This window comes from Eptesicus fuscus, chromosome 4, assembly GCF_027574615.1.
Source record: "Eptesicus fuscus isolate TK198812 chromosome 4, DD_ASM_mEF_20220401, whole genome shotgun sequence".
NCBI lineage: Eukaryota > Metazoa > Chordata > Mammalia > Chiroptera > Vespertilionidae > Eptesicus > Eptesicus fuscus.
In genome coordinates, this window is record NC_072476.1 from 45,073,821 (window position 1) to 45,095,982 (window position 22,162).

The 22,162-nt window shown below is 44.8% G+C and overlaps 1 protein-coding gene across 4 annotated transcripts in view; it reads left to right on the plus strand.

Annotated features, from left to right (window-relative positions):
* The window catches only part of FEM1C (fem-1 homolog C), a 74,530-nt gene that overhangs the window by 25,375 nt on the left and 26,993 nt on the right, over window positions 1–22,162 (plus strand). Inside the window, exons 1-2 of one of the 4 annotated variants that reach the window (XM_054714992.1) lie at window positions 18,247–18,261; window positions 19,675–20,414. In XM_054714992.1, coding sequence (XP_054570967.1) covers window positions 19,871–20,414 — 544 coding nt within the window. In that variant the 5' untranslated portion in view covers window positions 18,247–18,261; window positions 19,675–19,870. Of the gene's footprint in view, window positions 1–18,246; window positions 18,262–18,667; window positions 18,823–19,138; window positions 19,470–19,674; window positions 20,415–22,162 lie in introns of those variants that run through there. The other 3 variants (XM_008144460.3, XM_054714991.1, XM_054714990.1) reach the window with 3 other exon arrangements.

Here is a 22,162-nt window from a genome sequence, read left to right on the forward strand (position 1 = left end):
TAATACACACTAGGTGTATTATGTTAATGTCCTTCATTTGTGTTACAAAACCATTTTCTTCAGTCAGAAAAACTATATTCTAAAATATTTTTGTTTTTCATGTGAGCAATATACCTTCGAGCTTTCTCACGGCTTTGTTCTTTTGCTTTTGTGCTTGTCTATAGTAAACTACTGTTTGTCTTTCCCCCTTCTCTTCCAGATCATATTCCACATACACTTGTTCCTGCAGTAATGCAGGGTGGGGCAAAAGTAGGTTTACAGTTGTTCATATGAATAATATTACAATAATTAATAAATAATAATACAAGATAAACTCACAACTGTAGTTATAATCTGTTATAAACCTGTCTTGAATTAATATGCATACATGCAGCTCAACAGTAATCTACTTCATAACATTCCCAAAGTGAAAAGCAAAACGGACAGCATTTTGACCATTGTTCCCCTTCCACATGCCCTGACAGAAAGGCTCTAATGTGAAAATAGAGGAAGCAGGCTCAGGAGGAAGGAGGGAGCTAGGCTAATGTCTTGGTCCTGCAGTTCTCGAGATACTTGTCAGTGGAAGGTAAGGGTGAAGACACTATTGCTGTGGTTCTCAAACTTCACTGCACATCACAATGACCCAGAGGGTGTTTTAAAACACCAGTTGCTGAGCCCTACCCCCAAGGGCTTCTGATTCCTGAGTTCTCAGGTAAGACTGGAGAATTTGCATTTCCAATGAGTTCCCAACTGATGCCCATAGTGCTGATAGAAGCCACACTTTAAAAACCTTTACTTTATTAGTATATTTCTATCTGTTGAAACCCCTCCTCCCCCCAGCTGTGTGGATTTTATGTTCCTTCTTTTAGATTTACCTTTCAACACGCTGAGCTCAGTTCTGGGTAGCCTAGTCTCAAGTCTCCTCTTGCTAATCTGCAAGTCTCTTTCCTGGACTCTTGTCTAGAGCCTGAGTCTTGGATCCCTGAATTTTGCAGGCTCTTTTTTCATGTCCTTGACCCTTTGTTTCTCTAGTATCTTAGCCTGGGCTCTGCATCCTTAAAACATTTGAAGGGCTCTCTCCTTTGAAGGGCTCACATAATGTTCCTTAAAACATTTCTTGGCCTGACTTCAAGCCTGCCTCCCACACCCATGTAATTTGCAGTGCCTGCCAACCCGTCTTCTGCCTGCATCAACCATTCTTGGCCTGACATGTTCTGTTATCACCCAAGTCCCTTGTGAAGCTTACTACCTATAGAATTTTGATTTAGTATAGTTCCATTGCTGTGATTAACATAATGAATTAGAATTTCCTTAGGGGTTAAAGGGAAATAGAAATGTGTGATTTGATTGCGTTTGGAAGCACAGTAGGGATATGTGATTGTTAGCTGTTGAATTATTATAACTAAAAAGAGAATCGGCAATTGATGACTTGAATAATAATTGGCTTCAATTATACCAAAGCAAACTTACATTGAATATAGTCATATGTATTTAAGAATTGTATTAGTTTTCTCTTGCTGCATAATAAAATCACCACGGACTTCGTGTCTTAAAGTCATACCCATTTATTAGCTCACGGTTCTGCCTGTCAAAGCCTAGAAAGCAAGAGTTGAGTTCCCTGCTTGATGCTGTGGAGGGCTGGAATCAGTGTCAGCTGGCTGCATTTTCCTCTGGAGGCTCGACTAGGGAAGAATCTGCTTCCATCCTCATCCAGGTTGTTGGTAGAAGTCAGTTCCTTGTGATGGTAGGACTAAGGTCCTTGTCTTGCTGACTATCGGCGGAGATAAATCTCCTCTCTCAAAGGTTACTGACATTCCTTTCACAGGTTCTCTTGCAACATGGCAGCAACAAAACCCTTCAAGGCCAGCAGGAGAATCTCCTCGCATTGAAGCCTCTCATGCTTTGAATCTCTCTGACTTCTGCTTCCACCAGCCAGAGAAAACTCTCTCCTGTGAAAGGCTCACATAATTAGATTAGGCCTAGATGGATAATCTCCCTTTTGAAATTAAAGGTGACACAATCCTAGGAATGATATCTCATCATATTCACAGGTTCCACCCACATTCAAAGGGGGGTGATTATACAGGACTGAGGGACATTGGGGTAGAATTCTGACTACTTCAGTCCACCCTCTGAACCCCAGCCATCTATGCCTATTCCACATGCAAAATACATGTACCTCCTCCAAACTTCCCAAGGGCCTTACCCTATATAGCATCAGTTCAGAGTAGAAAATCTCATCTAAATATTATCAGCTCAAAAGTAAAAATATCATCACATAAGTCAGGCACTGATGAGGCTCCTGGGCACAATTCCTCTCTATTTGTAGACCTGTGAAACTAAAGAGACCAGTTACCCGTCCCCTCACTTCCAACTTCCAATGGTGGGACTGGCATACGCTAACAGTTACAGCATTTCAGTTCAGAAAGGGAGTCAATGGAAGGTACAAAGGAGTTATCAGTCCAAAACAATTTTGATACCCAGTTGGGCCGACTCCATTAGGTTTCAAGGCTTGGGATTATTTCTCCCTCCCTCTTTGCTTCACTCGTTGTTGGTTTCTCTCTCTTGGCTTTTGGTTCTTGCCCTCTGGGTGAGTGTCATTATTAGAATAATGCTACTGTAACAATTACTGGATTTTTTTGTGTAGCCCACATTTCAGGTATCTTGAGGAATTCATGGCAGATACATAGGAATCTATGTATACACATGATCTCCTGATAAGCATAACCCTAATAAAACTAATAAAATAGTTTTTAATGATATTAACCACCCAATTATGGGTTGCTCCTCTAGCAGTGAGCTTATACTTCTAAGATGATGACTTCTAAAAAGAAGGAGCATCCACTGGGAATGGTCATCTGATAGATGATTATATCAATAATGGAGTAAAAAGAACTGAGAGAAAAGTTCACAGTAAATGCTTTTTTTTTTTAATAAGTGCTTTTTAAAAAAACATTTTTATTGGTTTCAGAGAGGAAGAGAGGGAGAGAGAGAAATATCAATGATAAGAGAGAATCATTGATTGGCTGCCTCCTGCACTCCCCCTACTAGGGATTGGGCCCACAACCTGGGCATGTGCCCTTGACAGGAATCGAGCCTGGCACCTTTCAGTCCACAGGCCCACGCTCTATCCACTGAGCCAAACCGGCCAGGACAACACAGTAAATGCTTTAAACAAAGTCCACTAGCATTTCTTGAAACCAGGGATTCTCTAGAATAGTCAAATCTCATCAATAAGAAAAAGCTAACCAAATCTCATTTGCATTTGCATAAGTACCCAAAACCTAATCTCAGTGACCAGCATATGGAAGACTGTTTGGTGGGGGGGGGGGGGTTGGGGGGGGGCGCGTTTCAATCATACAGCCTTGGAGACTACTTCCACGCAAGGCTGTCCTGACTGGGACCTTTGGACAGAGTCATGGGATGGCTGATATGGGCTAAAGACAGAGAAAATATTTAGTTTAATGATTTGTAGCAGACAGGCATGAGATAAGGACCAGCTGAAAGGGAAAGCTTAGGACATAATTATGAGTCTGATTCTGATTTAGAGGAAATGTTTGATATTTCTAAATAGAGGGAATAGGGTTAATGTTGTTGGAACAGCAGGTAAAATATAATGTTGGCAGTAGAGTAAAAGAAGGGCTAGTGGGAAGAAGTTACAGTGATAATGTGGACATTTTGTCCTTCACATATTAAAACAACAGTTCATGCTCATTGTCAGCACAGAATGTTCTCTGAGGTGTTTTTTGAGTAGCAGTTATGGATTTGTGCTGATATTGTCATCATTTCTTGTCCACACTCTCCTGTGAGCAAGGACAAGTATTACAGTGTGTTGATAAAATTACTATAGTGCATAGGGTTATGTAAACATTCAGTTTATGGTGGGAGAATCATTCAAATTTAGCCAGCACAGATAGAACAAGAATTCTGGCTTCTGGCCTTATTACATAATGAATGGATACCATTTATTGAGTGCCTCCTGTGTGTGAAACACTGTGCTGGGTATTTTACAAATGTTATCTCACTTAGTTCTCAAAGCAATCCTTTGGCAGTAAGAATTGTGGACCCATTTTATAGTTGGGGAAGCTGGGGCTCTGAGAGAGGTTGTTATTTGCCCAAGGACACAATTATAAGTGGTGGTTGCCTCTGAAGCACTCTGCATAATTTTCTCATAGCTTGCCCATTACATTGAAATGACCTGCTTATGTGTCTTTTGCCTACACCAGACTGTAAGTTCACCAGGAGAGGGACTCTCTTAGTTTGAACCCAGTGCAGGCAATGCATGTGTGTTGAACTGAATTGTCTGCTGCTAAAGCCTGTGCTCTTATCATCTGCCTAAGCTTAGTGGATGTAAGAACATTATAAAAATGTGGCAGGGACACGATTAAGGCTTGCAGGCCAGGAGAGTGCAGAGTTTTAGCATTAGAAGGTCTCCTAGTAATGACCTATGTCCTCTTTGGAAGAACCCTCGAAATTCTTCATTCATGTACATTTTTCTTGTTGATGATAAGAAACTGGACTCCATGACAACACATGGAAAACTGTGGTAGAAATTCTTTCTTCCTCTAACTTTCTCTCCACCCCACCCCCACCCCACCTTCTAGAGCACGCAGAATATCAAACAGATAATTACTGCATGTTTCCCATGTTCCTGGCACTACTGCTTGACACTAGGAAACAGAAAAGGATGCGGCAGGCACAGGCCCGTGGAGCTCACAGATTAGCAGACAGTAGCCAAGGCCTGATAATGGTGAGGAGCAAGGACCTATGGGAATACATATTAGGGAGACCCATGTTAGTTTTCAGAGTTTGGGAAGGTGTGAGGGATATTTAAGTGGAGGCCTAAGGCAGCGTGGTTAAGTGGGCATTCTCTGGAAAGGCATTGTGAGGCCTGAAGCCAAGTGATGAGCAAGTGTGTGACACAGAGGCAGAACTGTAGGACCAAGATGGCGGGTGAGGAGGCGCGGAGAAGAATGATAAGCATGAGAATGTCCAGCAGGTACAGGCCAGATCCTGGAGGGCCTGTAAGCCACATTAAAATCTGTAGACTTCTTCCGGAGAGCAGTGAGAAGCCACTGAATTTAGAAGGGTAGCTGGGTATGTATGCTTTTCTCTCTGGCTAGCTGAGTGGGAAATTGGTTGGAGGAGGCAAGAGCAACTGTTAGGAGATGAATGCCTGAGTCTGGGAGGGTTAATGGGACAATCTTTTTTAAAAAATATTTTTTAATTGATTTTTTTACAGAGAGGAAGGGAGAAGGATAGAGAGTTTGAAACATCGATGACTCTCATCAATCAGCTGCCTCCTGCACACCCCCTACTGGGGATGTGCCCGTAACTAAGGTACATGCCCTTGACCGGAATCGAACCTGGGACCCTTCAGTCCGCAGGCCAACGCTCTATCCACTAAGCCAAACCGGCAATGGGACAGTCTTTAAACGCGTCTGCCCCCTGGCAGCACCACTGCTACATCCACCGCCAAGTTATTTCTCTGCCAGGTGAGAGCTACTTTGCATCCATCAGGAGTCTGGACACTGTGAGCAGTTCTGCGGCTGCTTGGTCTGGCCCCTGCCTGCTCCGCAGCCTGTCCAGCCCAGACTCTCTCGTGTACTATGCTATGCATGGTTTGGCTTTCTTTCACTCTCACAAGTGCACTGAGTTCTTTTTTCACCTCACACCCACCGGGCTCTTAGTGACTGGTATTTACTTCCATTTGGACCACTCCTTCTCCCTGCTCTACTCATCGCCACTAGTTACCGGTAACTGCTTCTCCTCTAGCTTTCTTATCAAGCGTCCTTTCCTCAGAGCAGCCTACCCTGAGCGCTAAAAATAGGTCAGGCCCCCGCTCATACTCTCTCAAAAACATCCTGTGTTTCTCCTTCCCAGTGCTCGTCTCAGTTTGTATATATTGCCTATTTGTTATTCTTTTTCAGAAATCTTTTGATAGCGAATGAAACGCTACTGAAACTGGCTGAAGCAAAAACCAAAAAAAAAAAAAAAAAAAAAGTGGGAGGAGGGATATATTGGCTCACCTATCTGCGTGGCTGGGACAGGATTAGCATGGAGTCTGACGTTAGGGAGCAGCATTCAACAGTTCTGGAGGTAAGCAACCCAGTGGTACTGGCTGGAGGAGATCTGCCTGAAATTGCATGATTCCGGGGCTTAGGCAATGCCATCAGGCTAGTCGTGGTGTCTGTCCACATCTCCTTCATGTATGTTGATTTCTGGTAGGCTTGCTTAATGTGGTGGCACCCAGCAGCTACAGGATTATTCTCCCTGCTGAAAATCCCTTGGGAAAAGATTTTTTATTTTTTTATTTTTTATCATCAGATGTGTCAGAAATTCCCAAATTGATTTCCAATATAAGAGTATGATATAAAAGGAAGTTTAGTTCTCTCTCAGGTAAAGGAAATCCAGAATTATGTAGTCTCTGGCTTGCATGTTTCTTCTCAGGACCCAAACTCCTACATCTTCCTCAGTCCACTTCTACTTCATGGCCCCATATAGCTGCTCCAGCATTAGCCATACAGCTGTTTTTCAGCCACACACGAGAGGAAGAAGGACACAATCTCTTCCCTTAGAAGCATTTTCCTGAAATCGAACACAAAACCAATGAGTGCTGTTATCCAAAGGAAGGAAAATGGTTCCTGGGTCTTGAGATTTAAGCTCCATACATCAGTTAGGTTGTAAGTTTTTAAGCAATGGAAAACTCAACTCAACTTTTTGTAAAGTTAAAGGAGATTTATTGAATTATGTAAATGAAAATTCCACAAGTAGAGTGAACTTCAGGACAATTTGATTTATGCTCTGTGATCTGTTGGCTGGGTTTACATTTTTGTGTCAGCTCCGTCCTGTCTGGATTTCTTTATCATGGCAAAATGATGGCAGCGTTTCCAAACTTTTATTTTTATTTTTTTATCATCAGATGTACCAGAAATCGCCAAATTGATTTCCAGTATAAGTTCAATTATTTTACATGGCACCCACACACCACAGCACACCTGAAGGACTGTGTCATACAACCACTCTTGTTGTCACAGACCAGTTGGGCCTTCACCATTTCCCCATCTGCAGGAGGTGGGGGTGATGTCCACCCCACTGAAGTTTCAAGGCTAATCCAGAATGAGAGAAGGAGAATTCTCAATAGTGAGGTCTGGGTGTTGTTAGGGAGGGAGAGAGGGTTGCCTATTGGGTAGGCAACCAGTGAACGTAGGTTACCCTCCATATGAACAGAGATGAAATCTCTAACGCCTCGCACTGTACTTAGACAAATAGATGCTCAATAAAGATTTGGCTAGTGGGTAACAAAGCACAAAGTAAGTAAGTACTTACCTCTACCATAACCTTTGCCATCTGGCCCCTGCAGCTCATGCTACCCTCAGTTCCTTCTTACCTTGTGGAACAAAAAATGTTCCAGATTTACCCTGACCAGAGACCAAGGCCTGACATCTAGCCCCCACACTAGCATGGACACACTCCCGGAGGCCTCGCATAGGTGGCCAGGTTCAGAGAGTAGAATTTCCTGGATGAGGTGTTTACTCAAAGAAGCCAGAAACACTAGCATGAAACGGGTAAACGCAAACCATAATCAAAATGAGCCATCCACGATGTTCCAGTGGCACATGGTCACGTGTCAGATCTAAAGGGCAAATACGTTTACAAATGGGCAGTGAATTCAGGGAGCAGGAGTCTAGGATTCAGGAAGGGTGAGAAGGCAGATAGGAAGCAATGAAAGAAATAGCTGAGGATATAAACTATGAGCAGGACCAAGGTGGAGGGCCCATTCTCATTGGTATTTCCCCAGCAGCAGAGGGGCAGGCCTGCCACCTGAAGATTGTCGGGCAGGTCCCAGAGGGGTGGGAACCCTTCCAGGAGGCAACTATGAGCAGAAGCTCAACTCCAGCACTTGGGGACTTAGGGTGGTGGCAGCCTGGAAAGCAAACACCCCTTACAGAGGAAATGTGGTGGGGAGGCTGTGAAGCACAATGGTTAGGAGATTAAGTTCTAGAGTCAGATTGTCTAGATACCAATTCCACCTGTCACTGACGAACCATGTGATTTTGCTCAAGTTACTCAACCTTTGACCCCTTGACTTCCCCATCTGTGTAATAGTACTTAACAGTGTTTGTTAGGAAAATTTGATACAGTAACAATCCTAAAGCTTTTTATGCACAGCTCCTTACACACAGAAACACTAAATAAATGCTCACTGTTATTGTCAGCAGCAGCAAGTACTGATTAGGAAACCCTTGATCGGCACTAGAACCCTCAGATGCGACCTCTGAATCGCCATGCCCCTCTTTCCCTTCAGGATTTCACATGGGATATTCCACATGCCTGGAACCTCATCTCCCTCCTCAGTGCCTGGCTACAACTTCCCCAGCTCCTTCAGGTCTCAGCTGACACATCCTTTCCTCAAGGTCGGGAGCTCTTGTTGTTCTGATGAGTAAGGACGTTTGGATTTGCCTGCCTGAGTCCGGTTTGGTCTGCGAAGTAGGGCAGAGGCTAAGTCTTCCTGCCCAAGGTCCAGCTAGGTACCTGACATAGAAATAGACTCAGACTCAGACATGAGTTATATTTTTGGAGCTAAGGGACCCAGGTTGATGGTTTTACTTAAAATAAAACAAACACTCTGGATATTATTGTTTATTCTGAGGGCAGATGAGACAGAACTTTAACAGGTAGGGCTCTTCTCGGCAGGAAAAATATGGGATTCTAGTGCCAGAGCCTACTGAATAGATGCACTGCATTAGAGTTTGGGTGTGTGCTGCTGTTTGTTTGTTTTGCTGTTGTTGAGAGGGAGATGGAACATGGATGTATTGCTTTTTTTACTCACTGATCCAGAAGGCCGACCTGGAGATCTAGGTAAAGACTTGTCCTCAGGAAAGCCCCTTGGCTAGGGAGCCAGTGACTGAGCTAGTTTCCAGCATCATGTCCAGTTTTCTATCTGTAAAAGCAGAAGTTGGTTTTTACTTGGCACCCTTTATGCCACACCTGGCCCTGCCCCATTGGCTCAAGTTTGAATTCCACCTGAGGAAAGCTGTATGACATCAAGTTCAGTTATTTTACATGGCATCCTAAGATACTCCATGACCTGACTCCTTCAAAACTTTGCCTTTATTTCTCACCACTTCCCATTGCAAGTTATTTCTCAACCATATGGAACTTCAGTTCTTTAGCTGCCAGGCATTCTCTTGCCTCTGAGTCTTTCCCTCTGCCTAGAACTTTCTTCATATCACCTCTTCATCTGTGCGGACTTCTGCATAATTATCACTGCCTCTGGAAAGCCCCAGTCCCTACCCCACTGCCCAGCCCAGGTGAGATGCTTCAGATGCTGCAGGAGGACATGTTCAGCATGACCTTGCTCACACACCCTGTATTCCCAGGCCTCCTCACTGGGCAGAGCAGAGTCAGCAGAAAACGTGTTGAAAGAATGTGTGATTGAATGCATCAGTAAATGAATGGATGCATGAAATATGCCTGTCCTCTACAAATGACCAAGAGGGTTACTTTGAATAGAGGCCTAGAAGATGAGGGATTTTTTTTTTTTTTTTTTTTGTATTCTTAGGTTGGGTGCCCTAGACTAAGGAATTGAAGCCTGTCCAAAAGGTATGGAAAACACTGATATAGCCAAAATAAAATAAATCATGAAAAATGGATTGAACTGAGCCTAAATAGGATTGTGCTGAACACAGCAGTATTCTGCTTCAAGGATACATCCACCAGTCTGTACCTGAGGATTTCATCTCTATTTCTCAAGGGAAGAACCTTATGCTTATAACACAAATCTACCGTCAATGTAAGACTCCAGACAGTTCCTCAGGGGCACTCCATAAGAGTTTAGCTTCACAAAACTGACAATGTGGGTCTTATCCCCTTCTGACTGGGGATCCTAAATCAAGATTGGATTGTGAGTATGGTGGGCTACTCTGGCCTGATGAGGCATGAAGAGAGGCTGAGACTTAGCATGAGACCTACCTAGTAGCATGGGACAGGCTTTAAAGGACTGCAGAGAATAATGACAGTAGAAGAGCTAGACAGGGGCCACTATTACCAAGAAATACTGTAGCCTCAGTCACAACAGAGACAACAACTGGCAAGGGGTTTCCAATCAGAAGTATTGGGATCTTGAAGGTGTGTTCACTGGTGGCTCCAACAGGAAAGAGTCCTCTCCATCATGGCTGAGTTCAGAGCTAGAGTAGATGAGGGACATATTGAAACTGCCAGTTGGTGGCAGATAAAAGAAGCCAGAAACAAGTGGAATTGGGATCACCAGAAAGTGACTCGGCTGCAGTACTGGCCTTTTCAGAGAGGGGTCAGCAGTGAAACACACTGGGGCCATGTAGAAAGGACCTAAAGAAGGAGTGGGAGGCACAAAATCAGTGGACATGGTCACTAGATGCTCAGGAAGTCAAAAGGATAGGTAACGAGGTGGAGTTGAATCACCTTACAGAATTCCACAGTAGGACATCATGGATTTCACTGGGAGGACAAATGGCAAGAGGTTTCTCGAGCTGTGAGCACCAAGGAGATGTTGAAACAGCTCTGGAATGTGTGGTGGCCACCTTGGCAGAGATGGGATCAGCAATGATGATGCATCCCTGGGCATGAAGAAGATGGCCTTCAAGGTGAGTGTCCCAGGAGGTGGAGGGGGGCTCCTGTGTGAGAGCATTTTTAAAATGGCTGGTACCCCAGGGCTGCATTCTTGCTTTGAAGTAGAGTCTGGAACTGAGGCCGATGTGAAAACACAGAAGGAGTGAAGGCTGTGAAAGCAACATGTATTTCCTGGGCACCAGAAAATTTTTTAGAAAGTAAGGCACAAGAAGGTCATTTGAGTGTTTAGGCCTGGCCAACAGGGACTTTGGAGTGGTGTCTGAGGCATTGTCCCCAGGGCTGGGAGAGGGGGTTGGAGTGCCCTAGACCCAGGGTGGGGTGGCAATAGGGGATCTAAATGGACTACTGGGTTAGAAGCCATCTGACTCTCTTAATAAAGTGTGGCTCCTAAGACTTTGGGTGGGGTCTCATATGTTTGTAACTGATAAGAGCCTGCCTCATCTCACATCAGTCTGGGCGATGTCAGAAAACTCAACATCATGGTTCCTCATTTGGGGTGTGACTCATAAGACTGTCAACCAGGTTGGCAAATCCCCAATAAGCAAATCCCACAACATTGGTAGGGTGATCCATCAGCCATAAAGCCATATCCTTGGGCTAAAGAGCTCTAGAGCAGTCTTGGGTTTTCTACCCAACGTGTCCTACTGAGCAAACACTAATGTCACTGAAGGAAACATGGCTGGGATACACACCCGTGATGTCACCTTCTCTTTAGAAAGTTGGAGGACAGGGACCTATAGACCATGGTTCTTATGAGCATAAAAATCACTTCTAGGATTTATTAAAAATGCAGACTCATGTTTCACATCAAAACTAGTGAATCTTCATTACTGAGATGTGTCCCAGAAATCTTCATTTTAAACAAGTTACCTAGGTGGTTCTTATGCTTGAGATCTGTGAGCCATATTCGAAAAAACATTAACGTGGAGGCCCATTCTGCAATAGCAAGTAGAGATGGATTTTTTATTATATGGTGATTGGATGGAAACTGCCCTGGTTTGGCTTACTCATGATGGCCTAGATGTGGTGGTAAGGAGTTTGGGAGAGATGTGGTCATCAGGCAATGCAATATTTGATAAACATTATATAAGACTAGCTTTCCCGTTGCAGGAAAATTCCTGCAATGGGATTTCCTGCTGCACTCTACCCCGCCTCCGCCCCGCCCTTGCCGCCCGCCTCGCCTTCTCCTCCAGCCCGCCCGCGTTTCCCTTCGCCCCCGGCCCCGCCTCCGCCCCACCCTTGTCACCGGCCCCGCCTTCTCCTCCAGCCTGCCCGCGTTTCCCTTCAGCCCCGGCCCCGCCTCCGCTCCGCCCTTGCCGCCGGCCCCGCCTTCTCCTCCAGCCCGCCTTCGTTTCCCTTCGCCTACGGCCCTGACTTCGCTCCTCCCTTCTCCTCCCCCCGCCCCCCTGGCTTGCTTGCTTCTTCGAAGCTTTACTCCCCTTTGCAGCTCTTGGCTTCTTTCGACCCTGTCTTGATATGCAAATTAGCCGCCATCTTTGTTGGGGCAATTTGCATACTCGTCCTGATTGGTTGGTGGGCGTGGCTTGGCTGGTGGGCGTGGCTTAGGTGTAGCGAAGGTGCGGTCAATTTGCATATTTGTCTATTATTAGATTAGATGGATAGATGTTGAGGCTGGGTGGTTTCTGGACTCATTAGGATGACTGGGCTGTGGCCAATGAGTTATGGTGAGGTTGGAGCTATTCCTTGGTGATTGGATGGACACCCACAAAAGCATGGGCAGCCAGTCAGGGGCATGGACAGAAAGAAGGACTGAGGCTGAAGCTGTAGCCAAGGTCATCAGTACATAAGGATCATTTCTAGCTGTTCTTTTTTAAAAATATATATATATTTTTGTTGATTTCAGAGAGAGGAAAGAAGAGGGAGAAATATATTAAAATATCAATGAGAAGAGTGTTATTGATCAGCTGCCTCCAGCATGCCCCACTGGGGATTGAGCCCAGAACCCGGGCATGTGCCCTGACTGGGAATCGAACTGTGACCTCCTGGTTCCTAGGTTGATGCTCAACCACTGAGCCACGCCGGCTGGGCCCAGCTGTTCTTTATGTATGACAGGAGAGTACTGCTGACAGCGGTCTCATATCTGAGGTGACTCTGGTCTCCTTCATCTGTCTCACACCTAAGAAACTCTCCTAAGCTATAAAAAATCCCTCAGGACAGATTCCCTGCACCGAGCTACCAAATGCATCCCCATCTCTCCAAGAAACGTTGGGCTTCTACGCTAGAATTGCTGGACAATATTGGGTGGGCTGGGTTGGGATATGAGGGAGGAGGCTACCAATAGGTAGATGCTGATTCTTAAGACTCTGCAGAGTCTTTCTCACCCATTGCTTCTACAGAGCTAGAGTTAGAGCCCTGAAAACTTCAGGAAATGAGATAAGAGAGGAAAAAAAAACAGATACCTTTATGACACAAGATTTGTAGTTTGTAAAAATGTGATGAGTAAAATGATAGAATCATACCAAAGTAGGAGACAGTGTCAAGAGAAAAACGTGGCTGGGATCATTGTCTGAATGATCCCATTATCTGAAATTGGTGATCAAGTTGCTGCCTCCTCATTTTGTGTTATTCAGGGCAATAAAGAGAGGTTAATGATACATCTGATAAGGGTTAATCTCCAAAATATATAGGGAACTCATACAAATTAACAAGAGAAAGGTAAACAATCCAATTAAAAATGGGCAAAGGACCTAAATAGACAATTCTCCAAAGTGGACATAGAGAAAGCCTAGAGACATATGTAAGAATAAAGTCACTAATCATCTGAGAGATGCAAATCAAATTAACAATGAGAGAAATGAAGTAACTAAACTTTTTTGCTCCTCCATGAAAGTGGCATGAGCAACAAAGCCAGAAAAAAAGAAAGAGTAAAAAACAAACAAAAATCCCCGACAATGAGATATCACCTCACACCTGTCAGAATGTCTATCATCAAGAAATCAACCAATGCCAAGTGTTGGCAAGATTGTGGAGAAAAGGGAGCCCTATTACTGCTGTGGGAATGCAAACTGGTGAAGCCACTGTGGAAAACAGTATGGAGTTTCCTAAAAAAATAAAAAATGGAACTCCCATTTGAGCCAGTAATCCCACTTCTAGGAATATACCTCAAGAAACCTGAAACACTCATCAGAAAGAATATATGCACCCCTATCTTCATATCAGCACAATTTACAATAGCTAAGACTTGGAAACAGCCTAAATGCCCATCAGCAGATGAGTGGATAAAAAAGCTGTGATACATCTACACAATGGAATACTATGTGGCAAAAAAAAGTAAGAACTCTTACGGTTTGCAACAGCAGGGATGGAACTGGAAAGTATTATGTTGAGTGAAATAAGCCAATCAGAGAATTACATGATCTCATTCGTATGTGGAATCTAATGAACCAAATAAACTGATGATCAAAAATAGACTCGGAGTCATAGAAGCATGAACAGACTGTTGAACCTCAGAGTCAAGGGAGGGTGTAACTTGTAGGCATATATGCATAACCGGTGGACACAGACAATGGGGTGGTGAGGGCCTGGGGGCGGGAGGATGGGAGCGGGCTGGAAGAGGTTAATGGAGGAAAAGGAGGACCTATGTAATACTTTCAATAATAAAGATTTTATATATATAAAAAAGAGCGGCTAGACCAAAATACACAAGGGGAATCTGGAAATTTCCCTGCTGAAAGAATTCTTCCCTGCATACTTCTACAAGTTTAAGATTCATTTGAGCTCACAAGTTTCCTTTTTTTTATTTTATTGTCTAAAGTTTTACATATATCTCCTTTTTCCCCAATTGACAGTCTCTTCCCCCCCCCCCCCCCCACCACCACATGAGCTCACAAGTTTCCTTTTTAAAATGGCTGGTACTCCAGGAATGTATTTTTGCTTTAAGTAGATTACTTTCACCCACTCAGACTCCTGAAACCTTTTAAGAGGGCAGCTGCACTGAGAGAATGTGAATTCTGGTTGAGCTGCAGAAATGGGAAATGGTGAATTATGATGCACTTTGAGAGAGGGGAGTGGGGGATTTGGGATCTTCAGAAGGTCACTTAGGGTACCACCCTACTAGTATACCTGGGGGGTAAGTGAGGAAAAGCGAAGGGGTCATCTCCAGTATTTGCTCAACCTCTGCTTTCTCCATAGGGCTTCCTCCCTTCTCCCACTGCCCTTTGCCTGGGCCTTCGCCCACTAATCATTGAGGATCCAGTTTAACCATCACCTCCTTCCTAGACTTACCCAAGGAGAGTTAGAAGCTCCATCCTTTGGTCTATCACATTTGTTTATATACATACTAGAGGCCCAGTGCACGAAATTTGTGCACAGGGGGTAGGGGGGTCACCTCAGCCCAATCTGCAAGGATGTCTGACTGCTGGTTTAGGCCCAATCCTGCCTGCCTGCCTGATCGCCCCCAACTGACCCCCCTGCTGGCCTGGTCACCCCTAACTGCCCCCTTGCCAGCCTAGTCACCCCCAACTGCCCCCCCACCAGCCTGGTCACCCCTCATTGCCCCCCCCCCCCACGCTGGCCTGGTGGCCCCCAACTGCTCTCCCTACTGGCCTGGTTGCCTCCAACTGCCCTCCCTGCCGGCCTGGTTGCACCACACAGCCTGCTGTTCAGTCATTTGGTCGCCCCTCACTGCCCCCCCTACTGGCCTTGTTGCCCCACGCAGCCTGCTATTCGGTTGTTAAAGGGATTACTGACCAATTTGCATATTACCCTTTTATTAGTATAGATTTGACTCTGATCTGTTTATTGTTATATTTCTCCCACAGACTATAGATTCCTTGAAAGCAGGGTTCATGTTCATTTATTATTTACCATAGTACACAATAGGATTCAATAACTATTGACATGATGAATAAATTAATGTCAATGAAAATACTTCACCTGGGCTAAACAAATTATCCGTGTTAATAAAAGATTCCTTATATCAGAAAGACATTTCTAAATAGTGTAGGAAGCATGCACATTGCTATGCTATTTTTGTGTAACTTTTATATTCATTAAAGTAGGCTCCTTTCATATTTTTAAAAATAATTTTTTAAGATATATATTTTTTTTATTTCAGAGAGGAAGGGAGAGGGAGAGAGATAGAAACATCAGTAATGAGAGTGAATCATTGATCAGCTGCCTCCTGCACGTCCTCCACTTGGATCAAGTCTTCCTGAAAGCCTCAGATATTTTGGAGGGTATAACAAGAACCATGGACTCAAGTTTAGGAAGTCTGCAGATGGACCACATGGAAACTAGAGGACTGGAAGAGGGGGCAGGGGGCAGAGGGAGCCTCTGAATGACCCATTCTAGTTAGTGCTCAGGGATGGCAGACAAAACGAGGAACCATGGCAAGGAACCAAGACAAATAGCCAGTCTACTCTTGAGAGAGAGCCCTGTGTCACTGCATCCACAGGTCTGAGTCATTTGCCCTGTCTGAGCCTGTGAGGGTACCTCAAAGCAAGGCTGAGGGACTCCACCGGTGCAAGAACCCGTGCACCGGGCCTCTAGTATTACATACCAATGCAAGTTGAAGATTCAGAAACTAAGTGTGCACCTACCCCTTCAAAATCCCCTCAACATATCAGTTTAAAGACCACTGATGTAAATTTTTACACCATTTTATTGAATTTGATGAGAGACAGGTCATCTCAGATTAGGCCTCTGTTGGAGACACTGTGCACTAGTGTCTATACCTTGGGAGTATAGAACTGAGACCTGTACACTAGGCATCAAACAGCCAGTCCTGTTGGTTGTTTCATTTTTATAGATGGCTAATCTCATCTTTTATATTTGTTCTATATTTTCTTGTCAGTGATAGTAACCTTACCTTCAATATTGGGGTACTTATGTTGAGCCCATATACTGACTGCCTAAGGGAAATATGACCCACTTAAAAATGATTATGTCGGTCTATGGTTGTTGGCACCAATTCAACACCAGATTGGGGGTGTGGTGAAAAGAAGGAAACTTTATTCAGGACAAAGTGCTGGGAAACAGCACAGCTGTAGAACAACAACTCTGGGGCCAGGCCTCTCTCCAGCTAGACAGATCTGCACTGCTCCTGGACTATTTGCTCTGTTCTGCTCAGGGCAGGTCTGCTTTGTGTGGCACTGGAGAGACATCTGTGGGTGTTTTTATTTTTTAAAAAAAATTGATTTGAGAGAAAGAGAGAGACACAGATTGTTGTTACCCTTATTTATATATTCGTTCGTTGATTCTTATATGTGCCCTGATGGGAGAGGGGATTCCATTATACTGATGCCCTAATCAACTGAGCTAGTTAGCGGGGCCACATATGTGGGTGTCTCAGCTCCGTCAGTCTTCAGTGGAAAAGAAAGTAGCTCTCCCAGCCACAGGGGAGAAGGTTTATATAAACAGGAGTCCCCTCCCTGGTCCCTGATTGGCCTGCCTCATGCAAATGAAGACTCCAAATCCTCACAGTTTGATTGGTCCAAAAGGCACTGTCCTGATTGGTTAGAATAGAGCCGCTCTAATTGGTCAGAGCTTCACAGTTTTGACTGGATGGGGAAATCATCAAGCCTATTGTTTGAAATAGGATTCCAGGAACTCCTTTATAGGCTGTCTCAGATGGCAGAAATATAGTACAGGTAGGCAGTTCAGCATAGAGGCAGGTAGTTCAGTGCAGGCTACTCCTTGTTTGTGTCAGAGGCCCCTGTGCAGAAATGGCTACTAGGGTCTGTTTTTAAAAATTTGAGCCCAGTTAGCCACCAGGAGCCCTTATTAGTTAGGTGTCTTTTTTTTTCTTTTCTCTCAGGATTCACAATTAAGACCACTAAAAAGATAAGAAATCTTTAGAGGATGGTAAGGGATATAAACAAAATATATAGTTGTAAGAAAATTATAATTTCAATTATGCAAACTACATAAAATTCTGGACAATACTACAAGTGAATATGCAAAAATGAAGTGATTTTTTGTAAAATGTCTTCAATGTTGCATGACTCAAAATAATAATAAACTTTATGATGCTGGGGGGGGGGGGTCAGGTAATCTGTCAAATCTAATATTCTCTTTCTTCCATTGGTACTAAGAAACCATGTGTGAGCTTAAATTCCCCAAAATAAAGTGTTCAAGAAATTGAAGATCCTTTTTTTCAAAAACTAATTTCTCATCGTGATTCATTAAGGATGTTATTTCCCAAATATATTTAACCTCTTCTTCAATCGAATTTAATACATCCCATGCCTTGATGTGACGAATTGCAGAGGTTTATTTCCTGCTGTATGAAGTGATAATCTCGTTCATGTTAATTTTTTAGCTTTCTTTCATTTCCTGGTGGTTCAGAGTTCAAGAACTCGACCTTGCTAACTTGTACTGCTCTTAAGTTTTAGCATTCCTCATGGCCTTTATATTTTTTAAAATCCGTACTTTAGGAAAAAGTAGTCATGTTTAGCAGCCTGCAAAACTAATCTTTTTCTCAAATTTGTTTCTTGTGGGTTTTTTTTGTTTTGTTTTGTTTCTTTTTTGAGATCGGATTGGTCTATTCTTGGGCCCACCAGAGGAAGGCGAGAACAGGCTAGTCCGAGAGAGTTTACTGTGTGTGAGAGAGCAATAATGGTCACTACCCCTCTGGGGTTCATGGCAGTGGGACCCAAAGGTTCCCCGAAACAAGCGCCCAGAGAGCTGAAGACCGGAGGAGCCCGCCAGGTGACCGCAGCCCTCCCACTGACCTCCGGCCGCCGCGGCACCGGTGGCCCCGCCCCCTCGTGGCACGCAGGTGCCTCCGCCCCCTCCCGTGCCCCTCCCCCGCCCGCCCGCGCTCCGCACGCAGGCGCGTCCTCCGCCGGCTCGTGGCCACGCCCCTCCGCGCCGGCCCGCCCTGGCCGGCTGCTCCGCCCCTAGGCGGTTGCTCCGGCGGCCGCCGCCCTCCCCCGGCCCAATGGCGCGGCTGCCGCGTCAGTGATGTGGAATAGTGCTCAGGCTCGTCCGGCCCCAGGCCCGCAGCCCATTACACCATCCGCCGCGGCAGTCGCTGCAGCCGCTGCAGCCCGCGCAGACAGGGAGGGCGGGAGGCGGCTCGGCGGGGCGGGGCGGGGCGAGCGGCGCGGCCGCACTCATTCCTGTGGGGCGCGGGGCATGGAGGAACTGAGCGGCCGCAGGCGGAGCTGGGCGGCGCAGGCGGCGGCGGGGACAACGGTTTCCATTTGAAGGGGGCGGCTGGAGCCCGAGCGGCCGGCGGCGGCGGCTGGAAGGACGCGCTACGGGCAGGTAGTGGCGGCGGCGGCGGCGGCCCTGCCGCGGCCCGAGGCGCCCGCGGGGAGGCCTGGGCGGGAAGGGGAAGGAGGGCGTCCCGGGCAGCTGTGAAGGTGGCGGCGGGCTGGAGGGCCCCCCCGGCTGGTCCGCCCGCCGGGAGGGGGTCGTGGTCCATGGAGGAGGACCTGGGGGAGGGGCTGCCCGTCTCGGGAAAAGGTGGAGGTGAAGGTTCCGTGAGGTGAAGGGGCGCCTGAGGTTGGGGGACCTGCGATCCCTTGGGGGCGGGGGATCAGACGGGGGCGGGCGAAGTTAGCTAAAAAGCAGCCGGATTTCCTGAGCGCCTCTCGAGTAGTTGTCAAGGCGAGAGAGCCTTTCGGGGGAGGGCTTGGCGGTGGCCGGCGGTGGCTTGTGGTGTCTGATTGTTTTGTTCCCCCCGCGAAACCCGTTCTGGCCACCACGAGGCCTCCCAGCCTCGCGCCCTTGGCCGGCTCTCCTCTGCGGACGGGGGCGAGGCTCCGCGCTGGACCCGCGCCGCACGGGCTGTGCTCTCCCCGGGCGTGTGCAGCACGGACCTGGAAGGACGCTTGGCTAGTGAGGAGCCTGTTAGTGTTTAAATTTACCACATACAGAGAAGAGTCCGCCTCCCACCAAACCAGTCGGGGGTGTGTGTACCTTTTTGTGTTCTTTCTCACCTTTTGGGCGGCGAGGGTTGGGGGGAGGAGGGGGCGTTGGTGGCGTGGTAGCCCCTAAAATATGACTTTTCCTCCCCACAGGAGTAGAAATTGTGAAAAACCAAAACAGTGTTTTTGCTTTTACCGATGAAAAATTCAAAACTACTACTTTTTTTTCTTTTTTCTCTTTCTCCAGTTTGGTGCTCTGGTTGTCAGATGTTGGGAAGGCCACAGGACAGAACAGACTCTACGTGTTTTTTTTACATCCGTCCTGGAGTTCTGTGATCACAAAGTGAACTTTGGTTTCCTGTAACTCGTGCTTGTGTCGAGAGAGTTAACCTGGAGCTTCGCACTGAAGGGTAAATAAAGCACAGCCTCTCACCTGGACATAAATGGATCTAAAGACAGCAGTATTTAACGCAGCTCGCGATGGCAAACTCCGGCTCCTCACCAAGTTGTTGGCAAGCAAATCCAAAGAGGAGATTTCCTCCTTGATCTCCGAGAAGACGAACGGGGCCACGCCACTCTTGATGGCGGCCAGGTACGGGCACCTCGACATGGTGGAATTCCTCCTAGAGCAGTGCAGTGCCTCCATAGAAGTCGGGGGCTCGGTCAATTTTGATGGTGAAACCATCGAGGGGGCTCCCCCTTTGTGGGCCGCTTCTGCAGCAGGACACCTGAAGGTGGTTCAGTCTTTGTTAAATCATGGAGCATCTGTGAACAACACGACTTTAACCAATTCAACTCCTCTAAGAGCTGCCTGTTTCGATGGCCATTTGGAAATAGTGAAGTACCTTGTAGAACACAAAGCTGATTTGGAAGTGTCAAACCGGCACGGGCATACCTGCTTAATGATTTCCTGTTACAAAGGACACAAAGAGATTGCTCAGTATTTACTTGAAAAGGGAGCAGATGTTAATAGAAAAAGTGTTAAAGGTGAGTTTCGCTTTTTCATTTGAATTTTTGTTTACCACTTATTTTCTGGAAGTTTGGTACATAATTATAAGCAGTGGTGTTGAGTAAGTCAACACTGACTTGTTTTGATTAGGTATCCCTTCCAGCATAACCTTGTTGATGTTTCTCTGATATTTGATAACCTTGAACAAGTGTGATAGAAAGACCTCTGTTACTATGTTAAGCAGCATTTTCTGTCTCTTTTTGGAATAACTTCTAATTGCTGGAGAATGTGTTCTTCCAAGTTACAGAGCATGTTAGTGGCAGTTGGAGCCATTAGCTTGTATTTCATCTTCTTCAGAATATACTTCAATGTATTATGTTTTTCTTAGCTTTAATTTTTGAAGAACACTCTTGGAGTAAAAACTATATTTAGTGAGTCATCTTGTTTATCTTAGGTCGGCATTTCTTTTGTTATTCTGTCAGGGAAGGCTAGGCCAAACTGACCTGGAAGGACAAGTATCAATAGAAAAGGAGAAAAATCTGTTCCCTTATTCCCTATTTATTGTGTGGCCAGTTTTTTGTTTTGTTTTTTAAATAAAGAATATGTATTAAATATAGCAAGAAAGAAAACAGATTTTTTGAAACTACTAACAATACTGAGAGCAAAACAAGGATTAGGTTAAACAAATGTGGATTTGTTGGCTAGCAACAAGGTAAATAACCTTTGTCCACAAAAGTTAAGGTTTACAATGGAGTATAATTTCCAGTGATTGTAGTAAACTTAAAACAGCAAATGATAGTTTAGAATTTTTTAAAATTCTTAAAGAACAACTGTTCTGATACTACAATTTTTATACCTGAAGACCTATTTTTCTTAAACATCGATTTATACAGCAGCAAAATAATTCAGTGTCTAATTTAAAAAACTATTAAAACTTGAAAGTAGCATACATACATGGTAAAAAAAAATATTCAAACAGCACAAATTGGTTTACAGTGTTTATAGTGAAAATTAAGTCGTATCACCCCTGATTTCTAGACCTCCAACCCACCCGTAACCACTATTTACAGTTTGTGTGTGTGTGTGTGTGTCCTAGAGATAGTCTATGCAAATACAAGAATATGCCTCTATCAATCTCACCTTTCCTCTGTTGGTTGATGCATAATGTTTAAAAAAAAAATTCTAATTTATCTTGGATGTCATTCATCTCCAACACACATAGCTACCTCAGTCTGATTCATAGCTACACAGTACTTCATTGTATATAATTTATTTATCTATTCTCTATTGATGGACAGTTCTGTCACATCCAATAAAAACAATGCTGCTGTGAATATTCTTGAACAAAAGTGTTGCACATTTGTGTGAAAGTAGCTGTATTGTAAATACATGTGGAATTGCTGAATCAGTATATGTGCATTTATCACAGAATAGTGTCTGATTGCTTTTCAGACACTAAACTACACAGTTATGGGGCACATAGTTACTGGATATATTTATTAAAGTTAGTATCATCTTTTAAAAAAAGGTTTGTTGTAAAAGTGAGTCAGACTTATTGTGATTTTTCTGAAAACGTTCTTCCCTGAGGAAATGTAAAAATATCACAAAATCCAGACATTTAGAGGTAATCCTTCCAAAGATGTTTCTGAATTTTGTGAATAGATATATTATGCAATTTTATTTTATGTCCTCTTCTATAGCCTGTTTTTAGCTTACTAGATGTTATCTTTAATACAGTTAATTATAGCTCTTTAATTTCAATAGCTGCATACTCTTCTAGTGGAGT